Source organism: Pithys albifrons, chromosome 3 (assembly GCF_047495875.1).
Source record: "Pithys albifrons albifrons isolate INPA30051 chromosome 3, PitAlb_v1, whole genome shotgun sequence".
Lineage (NCBI taxonomy): Eukaryota > Metazoa > Chordata > Aves > Passeriformes > Thamnophilidae > Pithys > Pithys albifrons.
In genome coordinates, this window is record NC_092460.1 from 7,619,231 (window position 1) to 7,635,948 (window position 16,718).

General features: G+C 39.7%; 1 protein-coding gene across 3 annotated transcripts in view; it reads right to left on the reverse strand.

Moving 5' to 3' along the window:
- Positions 1 to 4,421: 4,421 nt before the first annotated feature.
- ATXN7 (ataxin 7) overlaps positions 4,422 to 16,718 on the reverse strand; it is an 88,138-nt gene continuing 75,841 nt past the window's right edge. For all 3 annotated transcript variants that reach the window (XM_071550322.1, XM_071550323.1, XM_071550324.1), the window contains 8 exons: positions 16,276 to 16,528; positions 15,359 to 15,621; positions 14,558 to 14,640; positions 12,580 to 12,845; positions 11,954 to 12,152; positions 10,981 to 11,102; positions 9,740 to 10,694; positions 4,422 to 8,598 (listed from right to left, as the gene is read on the reverse strand). In XM_071550322.1, the coding sequence (XP_071406423.1) occupies positions 8,581 to 8,598; positions 9,740 to 10,694; positions 10,981 to 11,102; positions 11,954 to 12,152; positions 12,580 to 12,845; positions 14,558 to 14,640; positions 15,359 to 15,621; positions 16,276 to 16,528 (2,159 nt within the window). In that variant the 3' untranslated portion in view covers positions 4,422 to 8,580. The remainder of the gene's footprint in view (positions 8,599 to 9,739; positions 10,695 to 10,980; positions 11,103 to 11,953; positions 12,153 to 12,579; positions 12,846 to 14,557; positions 14,641 to 15,358; positions 15,622 to 16,275; positions 16,529 to 16,718) is intronic.

The window sequence follows — 16,718 nt, forward strand, 5'->3', positions numbered from 1 at the left end:
TCTCTTGTAATACACTTTGTTCCTTTCCTTGCCTGTGTATACAGTGTTCAATATTGAATAGCAAATCAGGGTCACAACCTGGGGACAGAGAGAACTCATGGCCATTTTTATGCTTGCTTTTTTAAAACTTTTGTATTGGAATCAAAGGTGAAAAGAATCAGTTGTGTAATAGGAAAGTAGCCAAAAATTTTAGTAAAGATTGTGGACTGTCCAAACAGGACAGACTTGCAATGAGGGGATTACAGCTTAAGGGAGAAGGAATAAGGGTACAAGTGATTGGGGTGAAGCAACAATATAACCACAGAAACTGTGTAGACTAAAACTTTGGGAACATCTTTATCTGAAGTAGCCTCTCCCTTAAAACTACCTTTTCATTTGCTGTTGAAAAGGAAGTCAGCATGTGAGCAAAGCATTAATTACATTTGTAATTCCTGCCTGGGTTAGATTTGCAGAGGTCAGAGCAATGGCAGGAGCTGTGGAGAGACTCCTGCAGTGTGACATAACTGATCAACTACCGCAGAGGTTACGATTCTTCCTTCACAGCTGCTGAGGAATGAATGTCTCTCAGCTGCTGCCAGGCTGATGACACGTGGGCTCTGGCCATGGCAGAGCCTACGGCAGCAGCTGTTTGCCCTGCTGGCCTGCCTGGAAGGGTTTTTTCCTTCCTCCTAAAGACAGTGTGTGACTGAGCTCTGTGAGCTGTTTGATGCCACTGCACTTGGCAACAGAACCCATTTACTGCTGGTATTCACTGTGGTGTCAGTGCTTGAAGTAACCCCACCAGGTAGATCTACACAAAGAACAATCCTCATGTTTGGAAGCTGCTGTGCCATGAACAGGACAGTGGAATTTCCCCATCCCACTTGTCTCCTCTCTTTGAATCACTCCCACCTGCCCAAGGTTGGACCTCTCAGGGTTGAGAAGCCATTACTGTTCTCTGATGAACTGCTCTGAAACCCAAAATACAACCTCATGGTTTTTGATTTTCTTTTACTACTTAATGGAAGCTGTTTTGGTTGTTCCCCATCCAAGAAGCAGATGCTTAACTAGAGTTTAAAGGCTTAAGTTTTAGACAGTACTTATTAGAAGAAAATTCTGATCTTTCTTCAGAACAGTGAAAGTAATAAACGAGAACTCCAGAATTTACCATGTGGTCAGCTAAAATGAGTCTGTTTTCTGTGTTCACACACATACCACTTCCTATAGTTTTAATTGATACAACCCAATATTCAAACTTTCAGAGCTGCAATAATCTCTCTTGTTTTCCTTGATCTGTTCTATATCAGATAAGTAGAGCCAGCTAGGGAACCTTTGATCAGTCTGACTTCTGGGAATATCTTTTCCACCTTTCATATGTGCAGATGGGAAGCCCATCAGAAGACCATACTGTCTGAATGCCATCACTGAATTGAGGGATTTCATTTCTGGTCTACAGATAAATTTTCCTTTCCAGCATATTTATCTTGAACTGGCCTTAATTAACTGTATCAAAGCTTCCATTCAGCTTATATATTATCATATGCTTTTTAACTGTAAGTTGAAAATAATAGAATAGAAATCTACTGAAGGCCTTGGGCTGATCAAGGGCATAATTTCATCTATTTTGGTGTTTTTAACTGCCTACTTCCCTTTCCCTGTCAAATCAGAGGCATTAGAATTTCTGCTTCCTTTAAGCTGTGAAGTAATTTCAAGTTACTCTTTACTGTCCCATGGTCATGTTAGTTTTACCTTTGCTTTACCTGATCTCATGATTTCCCTTTATTTAGCTCTGAGCAGCACTCCAGACACACAGCCGTTCATGCCTCCCTCTTGACACCTTTTCCATGGATTTATAGTCCACATGCCAAAGTTGAACATCTCTCTCATAATTTAAGCTTGTGCAGTTCCTTGAGCTAATGCCATTCTCTAATTTCGCTTTGCAAGGCTGACTTCACCCTCACTACAGAGCCAGACCCAGACCCAGACCCAGCCACAACACTGAGGTGCTTCCACCTTGCTCTGCAGTGCATTCCCTGCCATCAGCAGGTGGAAATGCAGGCAGGAAGAGCAGGAGATGGGGTGTTGTAGGGTTTGTTGGTAAAGCTCTGCTAAAGTAGTTGGAATCTCGTTTGTGTGTAAAGATTCTCTGGCTCAACTGTCTCTGCTGACCTGCCAACACCTCTGTTGCTTCTCACAACACTGGGCTCCAGAGCTCAAGGTCCAGCCTTGCAGGCAAGAGACAAGGCCCTTGCTTTAGGAAAAAGCCACCTCTCATGGATGGGAAGGGACTCTGGTGAAGGGAGCTCAGGAGCAAAATGGAGAACAAAAAACTTCCAGCACTGTCAGAGAGCACTGAACCTGAACAGCAACGCACTGTCCCTGCTGCTGAAGAAACTTCTGCACCAGTTTGGCCACAGATCCCATAATGGACTCGGATAAAGCTTTCTGACTGCATTTCTCAGGCCTGTTTACCTCCTTTGCAATAAAGTTTGAATCCAGGTTGGTTTGAACAACTTTCCTAAAGGTTTCCAAGATTCCCCTGAAGTTTGTTGGGTCAGAAAAAACCCCAAGCTTATGCCACTTTTCCATGACAAAGCTCCCATGCTGCTTGTTAGGAACAAATCCAGCAGCTAACACAGCTCTGAGCCAAAGCACTGAGAAAGGCAGCCAGTCAAATTAAAAGGTCCCATGGTGGATCCTACAAGCCACGTGTGTTTGATTATTTGTTGCAGCAGAACGTGATAATAATGAACCAACGGGAATTTGCATTTAAATAAAGCCAATGGCCAGGCCTTGTGCTGGTTGTTGTGGTAGCGGCACAAACAGCAGCGCCCATGGAGCACTCTGGCCTCTGATTGCCATGCACAGGGAAGGCACTGGGCCACCCTCTCACCCCCTCTGCATCCAGAGCTGCACGTTCTGTGGGGCAGGACCAGGGCTCAGGAGATTTCCTGCCAGAGGGAGGTTGTACCCTTTGAGCCCAACCGACACCTTTGGGTTCCCAGGACACATCACCATCTTCCATGTTAAATGCAAAGGGCATTGACAGATGCACAAGTGCACAGCTCAACCCCACCACAGGAGCCCCGGACACTGGAATTGCATTGCATGCACTGTCAGTTTCCTACATCAGCACTTAACTCCTCCTGAATATAAACTTGAGTATTTTCCTATGAGACAATCACTGATGAGAAGGAAACTGATTTCTGCCCAGTTCAGGGATGTCTGTGCTTACTGGGTTCCACACCAGCACTGGTCAGAACGCATTTTTCATCACAAACCCCTTTACTGAATAAACAGAAGTGGGAGAAGCAACAACCCACAAGGCAGCCCAGCTCTGCTCTGGGGTCAGGGCTCCCTGCACCAGGCACTGCACCAAACACAGCAAAGGAAGGGGAGAGGGAGGATGCTCCAAATCCAGAGCCGAGTTACCTCAGAGAGCTCAGGGATAAATGGGATAAATGCAACTTTGTCTTTCTTCACCTTGCCAGTTCTAGAGGCCATTGAACCCTGTTCTAATTGCAGTTAAATGCAGAGTTATTCCTTCAGTTTGAAGCTGACTTGGAGTCATGAACTTGCCTGAACACGATGCCAAGCAGAGAGCTGAGAGTTGCTCCGCTGCACAAACACCCGTCTCCCGCACGCTCCATGCTGTGGTCACTTGTACAGCTCAGCACAACCAACTTCAGTGCCAGCAGCATCTGTGGAATGGCACAGACAGCAGGAACTGCTGCTAGAAAGGAAAGATACTTGCAGGTAGGCGGGACAGAAAAAAAGAAATAAAAATCTTCAGTCAATGCAAAAGGTAAATGTAGAACTACTAGGAGTACTTAATTATAAAAAGATGAAGCAGAACTTGCTTGTTGTCTGAACCCCATTTACATCTTGTAGTATTTATTCCAAATATTAAGGAAAACTTGTTATAAGAGGGGGAAAAAAAGAGAATAAAGGAAGCATTGCCACAGATGTCACTTTAAAGTCCCATCCCACTAGCAGGAGTTTTACTGGTTTTACAAACTGCTCCTCAGAAGTTGTCCACTACACCAAGTCCTGAGTGACATGCTGAGAAAAGCTTTGTTAGAATAACCTGCTGAACTCAGAATCAATCTTCAAACTGTGAAAACACAGAAGATACTTTTTTGGAATGAAAAAAATCCAGGGAACATGACAATTCAACATATTGCATCTGGGGCTGTAAAAGCTACTTGTCATGACTGATGAGAAAATAATATGAAGTGTGAATCTAAAGGTACTTTGCACAGGCAAATGCTGCCGAGGTGATCCAGGCACCACTCAAAACCAGGTACCAAACCCATGTAGGATGGAAAGCTCCGATCCTACCAGGCTGAACTGTGATGCTGAGGTACAGCAATAGAATTTGACCACATCCAATTCTCTGAAATTAGTTCACATAGGCACCAATACAGATAATCTTTCCTTTAATAGTGAAGGATTTTATAATGAAGCAGAAACATATAATGTATTCCATGCAACCAACCTCATTTATTGAAAAGTCCTAATTTTATTGCCTTGTTTAGTAACATGTTTGTTCAACAAACTAATCTTTTTCATGAAGCAAAGCACAACTTTTTCTTATAAATAGTATAAATTATTTTATTTACAGAAACTTGTTACAAAACAAATAGACTATATATTTATTTTTCTTTTAAATATCCAAAGTAATTTTTCTATCCCATGACATTTGTTCATGTACTATACAGCAGCCAACACAGAGTTCAGCTGATCAGATGCTCTTGATTATGTATACAAATTATCAAACTATTCACACATTTTACACAGGAGATTGCTTTTAGAACCAGGCTCAACACCGAGCAAGATGCTTCCAAGGCCTACATTCACATTGACATTATGTAGTGCTCATTTCAAAATTATCTTTAAAATGTTAAAATATCTTGCACAAAAGGTAAAAATGATTATTTTCTGCTGAACAGTGAAACATTTAAGAATCTTTCTAAGCCCAATTCCCTCCTCCAGCACAGAATGAGTAATAGACAAGAGAGAGAGATTCCTTGGCAAGAGAACTCTTACAGGAAGACAACTACCTTAGAAATGCCATTTGGAAATCACATCTTTATTTTTTTCATGGTTTTAAGAGGTACTTACTTGGGTTTTTTTGTTTGTTTTGGATTAACAACGATTTTGGACATTTTCTAAATTATTTTATTCATGAATACCACTCCCCCTCCTTCCCAAAATGAGACAGTTAAATAAACTGCAGGTTGAAACCATACTTCATACCCTTGGCATTATACTAAATATCATCAGTTACCAATGGGATTGTTCCAACACAAGGTATTCGAATTAAAAAGATTTTACAAAAGTTACCAGCATCATTTGCTTTCTTTTGTCAACCCATTTCACTTATTTCAGAAATATTATATATGTGTGTGTATATATATATATACACACATGCACACATACATACATATACACACACATATATTATATACAGGTGGAAAAAGCAAGCTCCAAAATTTCAACTGAACATTCAAGTCTTTTAAGGAGAAGCTGTCTAAACAGTCCAAGCTTAAAACGAGTTATAATCAGGCACTTTCAGTTTTTCCGTTAGTTTTAAACCACATGAGACCCACACGGATGCGCACGCACACACACGCACACAAACACTAAAAAAAGAGAAGCAGTGTGTCACTTAACTAAATGGATCTTCTGGGAATCAGGCAACTGATAAGCAATGCCATCTCGACCATTCCAGCTCCGATCCTGCTCCCGGGGCAGGCCCCGACCGCGGGACTGGGCGATCCTTTGCGTGGATCCACTCCCAAGACAGGAAAAGGGACACAACTTTCACAGAACAGAGGCATCCCTTACGTTGTAAAGTAGGCATGTTAACTATTGGCTTGGCAGTGAACCACTTCAAATTATAAAAAGGTATTTGCTTTTTCTTTTTTTAATTAATTAATAAATAAATACTAGATGATCTCAATTGTACCAAAACTGGATATAAGAAAAAAAGACCTGTGCAAAAATACATATTTAAATATGTACAATCAATTAACAAAATATGTCTTCTGAAATAGGGATACTTCAATATTTATAATAGAACAAGAAATTCCAAAATAAAGATACAAAAGTATGTTTTTTTTCTTGTATAATTCTTTGTTCATCATTGCAGCAATTTTTTAGGTTAAGAAAACTGCAGGAGTCATAATGAGAAGTTGGAAAGACTATAAAAACTGTATCTCTTAAATTAATAACAAAATCTGTCTAGAAACAACCCAGCCACTGCAAATTCAATTTTGCAAGGAAAATTCATTTTAAGCTTCCTTAATTATTTACAGTAACAACTATGTGACAATAAAAGCTTCAGGAACAATGTTCTGCTTATAACCAAGATCTAAAACATAATATTTAAGCAGGTCTATAAGGGCAGAGAGAATTTATGTTCTAACTCTTTGCTCCCAATGGCTCAAACCCATGTGACACAGGTGGCTGCAGACGCTGGCTCTGTACAGCATTTCACTTTTAACACATCTGCTACTGAAGGATCCTGAATTTGCCATTTTGCTTTCAGATCAACAGAACCTTAAAAAGCCAGGAGAGTTTGATCTCAAACTCACTACTGTCCAATCTTGCCGAATTTTTGTTTCCTTTACCTTTGTATCTAACCAAGAGTCAAATTGCACTTGTGACTGGCGCTATCCTGAAGTGGAAGCTCCGCCCCAGGGACTTCAGAGCGTGGATTTCACTCCAAACGTGCAGGATTTAATGCGCTTTGAATTCTCTTTGTGGCACATCACTTTGGTTCCTTTTAAATTAAACCAATTGCAGTTCTAACAATCCTTTCAACAGGGCATCCTATTAAATACCAATCCTTTTGTTCCTGAAAAGTTGTCTACTATTTTTTTTGAAGTTTGCATAATAAGACTCTTATTATGTACATTGCTTTCTGTGTGATCTTTTGTATCAATTCAAAGCTAAAGTGTCTGCATAGAGGCTTCTTGTTGTTTTGCTGTATAGCAATGATTTTGTAGGAAGTTCAGGTGAAACTGAAAGCATTATTAGGTAAACAACTAAGCAACTGCTACTCAAGAGTGGCTTTGGATTCCCTGATGTACTTACTACTTGCCACCAGAATGGGGAGAAGGCTGGGCTATGTGAACAATTGGACAGGCGCAGATTGTCTCTACTCAGCAGTAGCTGGTGCCCCTTTAAGGCAGGAAAAAAAACCTCCTTGGTTAGTAATTAATTTTCCTTTCCTTTGCCCCCTTAATAAAACCTTAGTCAGCTTTGAGCCTTTACCTGATGTTTGAAAACTTAAAAACATCCAGACGGGTCAAACCATAATATAATGAGCCCTTTAGAGGAATTCACTTTTGAGGTGTTTTGAAGCAAGACAAAATATTTCATAAAAATTGGCTGGACTATATAAAACTGTGTAAAGCCCCCTGTGCTCATAAAGCCTGGGTGGGCATGGGATGACTGTGATGCACAAGCCTGTGGTTCACAGGGAATTCTACTGTCAAATTGGTGTTTATTCCAGAATTTTGACCAAAAAATCTGAGTAGTGGAAGGTGTCACACATTAATGATTTAGTTACACAAACAAGGCAGAAAGAAACTGACTTTCATGGTTCCTAGAAAATATTTAAATACTTTAAAAACTTAGTTTTAAAAGGGCTAATTTCACCAGCTGGAAGACATATCCAGCCTAATTTTACCAATAAGTTATTTTTTTAAAATAACAAAGGCCTATGGCATACAGTATAGGTCAATAAATACTTCTTTGGGCATAGAGTTTTAGAGGTTATTTGCCTTTGTCTGTTCAATGTTTTTGGAATTTTTAAAGAACAAAATTATCTTTTCTTCCACAATCAAATCATTAAAAGAATAGAAAATAGGGTTTGTATCACACAAATAGGACATTTTTATACTTGTTTTCTGAGCACTGGCCTCAAACAAGTTTTTTCTGGTTTTGTTGGGTTTGTTTTGTTTTAAACTCCTGATAGCTTCTTATCCCAAATTACCTGCAAAAGGCTGGGCAAAACAGACTACTTTTTGAATTGTGCTATTTTTTTATATTCCATCAAAGGAACATTGCTATAAAAACACTAAAGCCATATTCCCTTCTTGAGGGCTTCTTTCCATTGTGCCTCCCACATTTTTCCCCTTGTCATGGGGTCCTCTCCATTGAGGGTGTCTGTCTGGTTGGTTATCACCTACAAAAGACACCATCAGTATAAAAATAAGTCCACAGTAACGTTTATTTCCCCCCAGAAAACATTCGTTTGCCCAGCCAGACTATGTCAAATAGTGGCAAGATGATGTACTCCTGTAAGGAAAATCTCACAGATTTGTAGCAAACAGTCCAGACCACTGTTAACACTGATAAGAGCAATTATGTGGCTGAACTTCATCCAGTGTCCATTTCTAGTATATTCGTTGCTACAGACATGGCTTCAGGGAAATTCCTTGTTTAAGTGACAGTCCAGTAGATATCCACACCTGAGGACCATGGGAAGTTGGGAAAACTCAAGGCATCTTGGAGTCCAGAAATCCAGATGGAGGTTTTGCTTGTAGTGAAAACTGTCCAGTTCATTTCTCACCATGGTGCCTTCAGCTATCAGGGACGGGCTTTTGGCTTGGGGGCAAAAAAGAGAAAGAAGGATGAGTGACCCAGGCTGTTGGAGCAGAGGCTCCGAAAACACATTTCTGGGACAGAGAGAGTGCATTTTGGGGAGAATCTCAGGCACAATGTGACACCAGTAACATGCAGTTGGGCTTCTCCAAGACTTGACATTTCCCATCTAAAGCTCTTGGAAGTTAAAAGGGTTTCAGGCACAGTTCCCTTCCTTAATTCACTCAAATTGTATTTCTCTGTTATTTATATTGCAATGTTCAGGCAACAATTATTAGGTAAGTACAAAAATAAATTCAGCCATCTGAGGAGGGTTTTTTTTGGTCACGGTAAACACACACAATTGTGAAAATCTTCCTCTATGGGTGAATCTGAAAATTAAGAAACCACTCTGAAAAAGCTCTTACTGACCTCCTGGCTCTCAGGTACACAGATTTCAGGGTTTTAGCAGCAGAGGAAACCAAGTTTCTTGGCTTTTCAATCCAGAACACACTAATTTCCAGTGAGATTTGTTTGAAAAACAACAAAAACCCAAACTAATTTTTAAAATGGGATCTTACATACTCCTGAGATATGTTTCCTGTATGGCATATCTGTTCACTTTACCAACTAAAAGGGTTTCTATTTTATTTATAACATTTAATCTTGTTATTACTAAGAAGTTAGTCAATGACACCTTGGGATAATAGGCTTATTTTATCATAGTATCACAGCTCTGTTACCAGCACCATTATGTTCCACTTTGTAGAATGTTTATTCCTGACACAGAAACAGGGAGTCAGCCTCAGGCACACAGCTCAGTTCCAAAGGAGGCTGGAAAGATTTACTTTTAAAATTATGTTTTTAAAATGCAACAAATTAGTTTCATCTGAAAGCAATTGACAGGCAACATCTAAGGAACTTGAAACATCACACTGAAGATTACTTTCATAAAGTGTAGCTTTCTTTTTTTTTTTTACAGTGTTTATAAAAACTTGTGTAAATGTACTACAAAAACCTCAAAATGAGTAGTGGACAGATATGAGAAGTATCTTTCACTTGAACAGGATCTGGAATTGGCTACCCAATAATTAAGAGATGTAAAGTAATATAAGCAGGTGAAGAAGCATGTTCATGTTCACTAGTTTGAGACAAAATTTCCTACCTGATGAAAAAGAGAATTGTTCATCAGTCCTTGCGTCCCTGGGATTGCACCAGTGTGTTTTGCATGAACATTGTTCACTGATGTCAATTTGGCAACTTTGTTTGATTTGCTGCTGCTGCTGCTGTTGATGCTGCTTGAACCAGGTGAGCACTTTCTTTTCTTTCCTATTAATTTGTCAAGGGAAGTATGTGAATGTGAAAAACTGCTGTGTGAATTTACAGTCAGCTCACTGGACTGATGAACAAAGGGCCCTAAGGAGAGCGTGGAGTCGCTGCTGTTCATCATCACACTCATTCTCTTTATGGATTCTGCAGGGCTCCCGGTCGGAGGGCCCCTCCCTGATTGGTCGTGCTTGAGGCTAACAGAGTTAGCTTTGCTAGTCATACAGTTGAGGCCAACGCTGTGGGACGAAGCTGTCACCGACGGATGATAGGAGGTCCCAGAGTTTCCAGAGTTAACCACACAGTTTTTTCTGAAGGACTCTGTGGAATGGGAAGGTGCGAGCAGTGCGGAACTGTTTTTACGCTTCTTTCCTGAGCCGCCGCTGCTACTGACGCTGCCGGTGCTGTTACAGGTGCCACTGCCAGCAGAAGATTCCTTAGGTTTAAAAGATTTGCTGGATTTCATTTTCTGAGGTTTGCTGGGCATAGGTGAAGGTACAGAGGAAAGCACTGTAGGTGTTGAAGGGGATGAAGACACTTGTCTTGATTGCATACTGCAGACAGGATCCACTGCCCCCAGAGCAGCAGGATTGGCGTTTAGTGTCGTCCCGTGGGATGGTACCGATTTGTTATTCAGAGACACACAGGAAGGAGAAACCAACGCTGGCGATGACATAACCGTGGTGGGTAAGAGGAAACCTGCTGCACTGACACCGTGCTGGGGAGCAGGCACCGGGTTTGTCCGGTGTGGTGCACGGACCGAGGCTGCGGTACTGGATGCTGGAGGAATTTTCCTGCAGGTGAACAAAATGACACAAATCAGCCCCGCGTAGCCACCATTCTTCAGACTAATACTCAGTCTAATAATGCTACATTAAAATGATTGTATCTTGAGGCCGATTAATGCCACTGAAATACTTCATTAAACTGACAGTTAATTGTTGCAAAGCACAAAGCACAGACCATCAAATTTCATTCTGATTAATGTGAACAGAAGGTTGCTGCTCTTTAACTAGAATCACAGGTTCCATGAACTTCTATATATACCAAGAAGAATAAAAACTCTTTCACTTTACTCACTTCCACATCTGTGAATTAAGATGCTTCTCCAACATGAAGTCAAGTGCACATCGAATGTGGTTCCACCGCTTGTCAAACACGTAATAACCTCTTCCAATTTGCTGACTACCAAATGTGCAAAACTGAAAAGACAGATTTTTATTGGTGTTTTCTACTTCCAGTAACAACTCTCTAAATAAAAATGCCCTTCTTTATAAATAAATCTTGCTAAATAATTTGCCTGTTGATGTTTAAATAGAGGACACAAAAACATAAATTCAATTTTTTATTTCTATGACTTAACAGCTATTTGAACACTTTCAGCCTTGGTATATTGGGATCATTTTCTTCCCATCTGATACTCTCATCACTAAAAGGAAAAGTCAAATTTGAATCCCTCTGATTAAACATAGGACTGCAGTGTGTGTTTGTGCTTATGTAAAAAAAAATTTATATATGTAACATCTGCTTCTGAGGAACTACCAGCTACCTGCTTGTAGTCTGTTTTTTTTAAAAAAAGATAATTTGACATACTGTCTATGCAATAAATTTTCTTTTAGTTAGACTAACGAGCTTTTGCCAAGATTTAAATATTAAAACACTTTAGTGCTACCTTCAATGAGATGTTGCCACCTTGAGTAAAAAAATGTATGTGGGTGTAGGAGGGAGTCCAATAACAAAATCTCACCAAAAGACACTGTTTACACGTCCTTATTCCAAACCCACAGTCCTTTAGAGCAGTTACCAATTTCATCTTTAGTATTTTGGCATTTCATTTCTTTTGGATTGGGGGAAGCAAGCTATGAAGATTTTTTTTTTTACCATGTTTATTTTGCAACTAGTTAAACCTTCACTGCCTACTAGGCCACAAAATGTCCTCAAAATACAGAAAAAAAAATAAATCACTCCACAGAAAACCACCCTTAAAACCCCCAAGGAACTTGTTTACAAGTTTAGAGCCAGGGACAGACCAAGGTTAACTTTTAAAACATACAGCGGCTGGTTGAGGATGATGACCTGAATAATGACAATCCAGTTTTTCAACAGGCTCTTCTTTTTCATCACATTCTCCCTCATCACTGGATAACCGAGATGCTGGCTCAGCTGCAGGCAAGGGAGGGTGAGGGGACTCGTGGACAGAAGGAGACTCGCTGGGGGCATTTCCACTGTGCTGGGCTGGACAGCCTGGAGGCCTGGGCAAGGCAAGCAGTAACCACGTGTTACTGAACAAAGTCTAGTCAAAAATTCCATCTTTAAGTGCTTACTATTACTGATAGAAGGAAATCTACATCAACAGATTCCTGGTATTGTTCATAGTCTTGGAACACACCCACCCACCCAGAAGGAGGACACAGGGTATGGTGGTACCCCTGGAAAAGCAGCGTTGCCCAATTGTTGCTGAACTGCTTTCATTGATGCAAGTCAGCTCTTACTGCTTCAGACACCAAACCCTCCTCACCAGGAGTTACACTCAGCAGGTAATTGCTAATTGCACACAGTCATCAGGCCTAGAGCAAACACACTGCCCTGTCCAACAGATCCATATCACTCCCTCAAAAATCTGCCTCACGAAGCTGCCAGTATTAATTTCATACCACTGGATCTGCAGATTTTCCTTACCTTGGAAGACTGGGGAGGTGAGGTTTGGGTTTATTAGGTAATAAAGGCTTTGCTTCTGTAAGAGTAACTCCATGAGAATTTTGGTGCAGCTCCTGGGAAGTTTTAGTAGGTGAGGGATGTGGTTCCCTGAGAGGGGGCATCTGCTGATGATGATCCGAATGTCGAAGAAGTTCCTTTTCCCTGGTTTTGCTTTTGTGCTCAGCTAATAACACATCAAATCGTTTTCTTCGACCCTGTACAGCCCTCCGCTGGGTTAAGGAATGTGTCTGCAGAACCATGAATAAATCATTAATCCCAGGCTATTACACTTGTGGAAGTCAAACACTCAAAACACGTGTCTAGAACTCTAAAACAGAAAATCATCACACTCCTGGGTTTAGTAAACAAATGGAAATATGACTTAGAAAACAAGTTTATAATTGGTTGGTGGATGGTTATACTTTGTATCACTGATGCAAAGTAACATAACCAGCAATTCAGTAAAATGCTTCTTTCAAATTTCTTTTTAAAATATGAACTGCCAAATTTTTCACAAGGTCAAGACTAGAACTGAAAATCCTATTTTTACATTGATATCTCAATTGCCAACTCCTGCAGAATCAAAAAGAGAAAATATTTACTTTCACTTATGAAAACATTCAACACAACAAAGGGAAACCTGAAAAATATTTATAAAAATACTTTGCTGCCTTCTATATACTAACATATTCCTTGAAAACTAATGCAATCAAATAGATATTAAGGAATACAAAACATGCAGCAGAATCCAGAGTCAGACAGGACTCCAAATTCTTTGAGTGTCCTGAACATTATACACAGTTAAGATGTGTATGTGAATAAATGGCACAAATTCTAAGGACGGTGAAATAGATGGAAGTTATTTTTCTGAATTGTTAAAGTCACACACAGTATCTTTTTTAACATGACACCAAGGATTTGATTTGGTTCATTTTAGTAGGCAAATATTACTATCACATAATTCAGATACAAATAGCAATTCCAAAAAAGTATTTAATGACCAGGTATATTACAAGGAATTACCGAGAAATGTTTTTAGTTTCTCTTTTTCACTTTTGACCTGCATCTTTCTCTTGTAAAATCTTGCAGCTTTTCCCTGCTCTATTAGCAAAACAACTTCCTCCCCTCTGTAATTCCAAAAGGGCAATGTGTTCAAGTTCAGTTTCTCTGGCTCATTACTGCCAGCTTCATTTACCTTTGTTCTGTAGGTGGTTTATTTACCAGATGCTTCTCAAACTGAGGGGTTAAACTGCTTTGCAGGAAAGCAGCGAAATGTTGCACAGTTAGAGGGAATCTCGATTTTTGGTTCCTCGGGACCAAGTGACAACCCCTTTCCCGCAAGATTTTGAAGCCGGGGAGACAGTTTCTCTGACTGAAAGGTTTTGTGGATTGTTTAATTTAGAGTTTGACCTCTGGGCACGCTCCATGGCTTTGTAGGAGCCTCATTTCTGAGCTGGCTGCAGCAGTACATGCAGCATCATTAACATTTACACTAATACCTCCCAAGTACCTGTTGCAAACTCTGCTGGGGGAAGAGAGTGTGAGAGGAGAAGAGCTTGAATTATTTAAATCCTGCATAAACAAATAATATTTTCAATGCTTATGAGGAATTTTAAAATTCATGTTCTACAACCCAAAGGTTACCCCCAAGGAGAGGAACGTGCTGGCCCCTGCTATCTATGTGTGGAGTAACAGAGTCTGTCCCACACCAACATCCACATTTAAAGGGTTTGTACAAAAATACAATTATCCAGGTTACTTTCAGAAATATGTTTTTGAATAAGTAATTAAGTGAACTGCAAAAACAATTCCCTCTTGGTTCTGGGCAACATGTTTTGAGAGGTACATTTAAAGTGGTAATTACTGACTGTAGAAATTTGTAGTTTTCCATTTTCTACCATATTCCTCAGGAACCTGAATTAAAACTCCAGATAACCTTATTCTGATTCAGACATCCTACCTTGCATGTTAAAGACCTAGTACAAGGTTTCCTGGTTTCCACATCAATGACACCACAGTATATATCAGGATCAAATTCTCTCTCTGTCAAAGATACAGAGTATTGAAAAGTTATCAAAAGACATTCAGAAATACTAGCATTTAGTTTCATTATAAAAATTAAACATACTGGAAACTTCTAAAATAAAACACAGGCAAATGTACAAACAAAAAATGCACAATAAAACTGTACAAATGAAATTTTCTACACTCTCAGCAAATACAGATCTCCAGTCTACAAACAGAATGGAGACATTTACACCTGTGAGTTACCCCAAAGGAGGAGTGGATTCTGCCTGTTAGGAGAAGAGGTCACCAACATTATGGACTGTGACAAACAGGAGTTTCTTGGTTGTTGGTTTTGGCATCATTCTACTAACATTCAAAATAATTGTGTGAAAAGCAGACAAAGTTCCCGGTTTTGAGTTTAGGTGGAGCTCATTGTTCTGTTTTCTGTGTACTTTTGGACCTTCCATACAGAAAGAAAGAAACTAAAGACTTTAAAGACAGTAGAAGAGTGTAACAGAACTGACAGGCCCTTGAGATCTGTACAGTTTCTGAAAGCAAAAGCCACATTTCAAGGTGTTTATATCCTTTAAGTGTATGTCAAATTATAGATTTAAATTGTAATATAACAAAAACTTACTACAAGTTATAGTATTATAGATGTGTTTAATTTGCTCCTGAAACTTACTTCTACATGTGTATTTCTATAGATACAGCACTAGGAGGCATATAGGAAATAATAATTAAAAACAATTACCTGACAATCTTTTATGTAAAAATTTCCTATTATTTGTATTTTCTTCAGGTTTCTTTTCCAAAAATGGAGGCACAGAGAGAAGACCTTTACCATTCAGTATCTGTCCAGGGGAAGGCAAGGGTGGCTTTGGTATTGAGGGACAATTAAGGCCAGTCTTTATTGAGGAACTCACAGTAGTAGAACAAGTTGGACCAACAGCAGCTTTTAGTTGGGCACCATCTATCTTTGGATGAATCTTTTCCACTTTGACAGATGGAGTCATACTATTATTTATGAAAAACAAAGGGAGGAAAATTGAAAAAAATAAGTTAGAATATATTATTGCTCCACACCCTGATCTATTCCCAAAGCAAATGTAGATGTTTCTCCTTTACTCTCTTATTATCTTTTTCATTTTCATATTTTTATGGTATTTATAATCTTGTCTGTCTTCTTTTCCCCCATTTCCTTGTAAGTATTTCAGAGTGCCTTCAGAAACCATTATTTGGATTCACAAGACAGGGTATCACCAAAGCAACTGAAAAGGACCTGTTGCATCCAGTGAGAAATGCCCCGTTCTATGACAGTAAATTGTATCAGCACTGCTGATCTCACATGTGCAGATCAAAAATCACCTGAATCAGAGCTAAAACTTCCTTATGGCCAAAGTATGTAGATTAGATCAAAGAATTAAGAGCCCCGAGTAAAATGATCTTAATTCATGGTGATTTAAGATACAGCTTTGCAAGAGTTCTTGTTCAACACAGTCATGAGTACGATCTATAATCTTTGACTGGGCTGCTGGAAAAGATCTGGAAGAGTTTAAAGTGATTATCTCTTATACCAAAAAACTCTCTGGAAACAAAAGAAAACTCCACTGATAGAGCAGTGCCTAAGGAAGTAATAACACTGAATTCTTTGTCAAAAGGCATACTCACATTTTATCATGAGGGACTTTGCTGTGCTGTACCGAATGCATTAACCTGTTGTTTCCGCTGATCTGCAGCTTGTCTTTGGGTGATTTCAACAACTTGGAATTTGATGATGATGCACTAGTACCTCCACTGGATGAACGATTGCTCCCACTTCCACTGCTACCTTTGTTTTTTGAAGGGAAAGATGAAATGAGGGAAAATACTGAAGAGGAGGGAGGAGTCAAAGGCGGCTTGCTGGAGGAGCTGTGTCTTCTTTCTGAAAAGGAGCGGAAAAAAGGGGATTTTAAGCTCCCATACAGAAACAATTCTTAAATACTTTATGTTGTCATTTGCTACATTAACATTCTTGCTTTATTGCCTTGGGAGGTCCCCTGCCACACACAGAGCATGGAGGATTCAAGCCTCACAGTAATCCATGAGGTTCCACTCAATACTGGTCTCCAGAG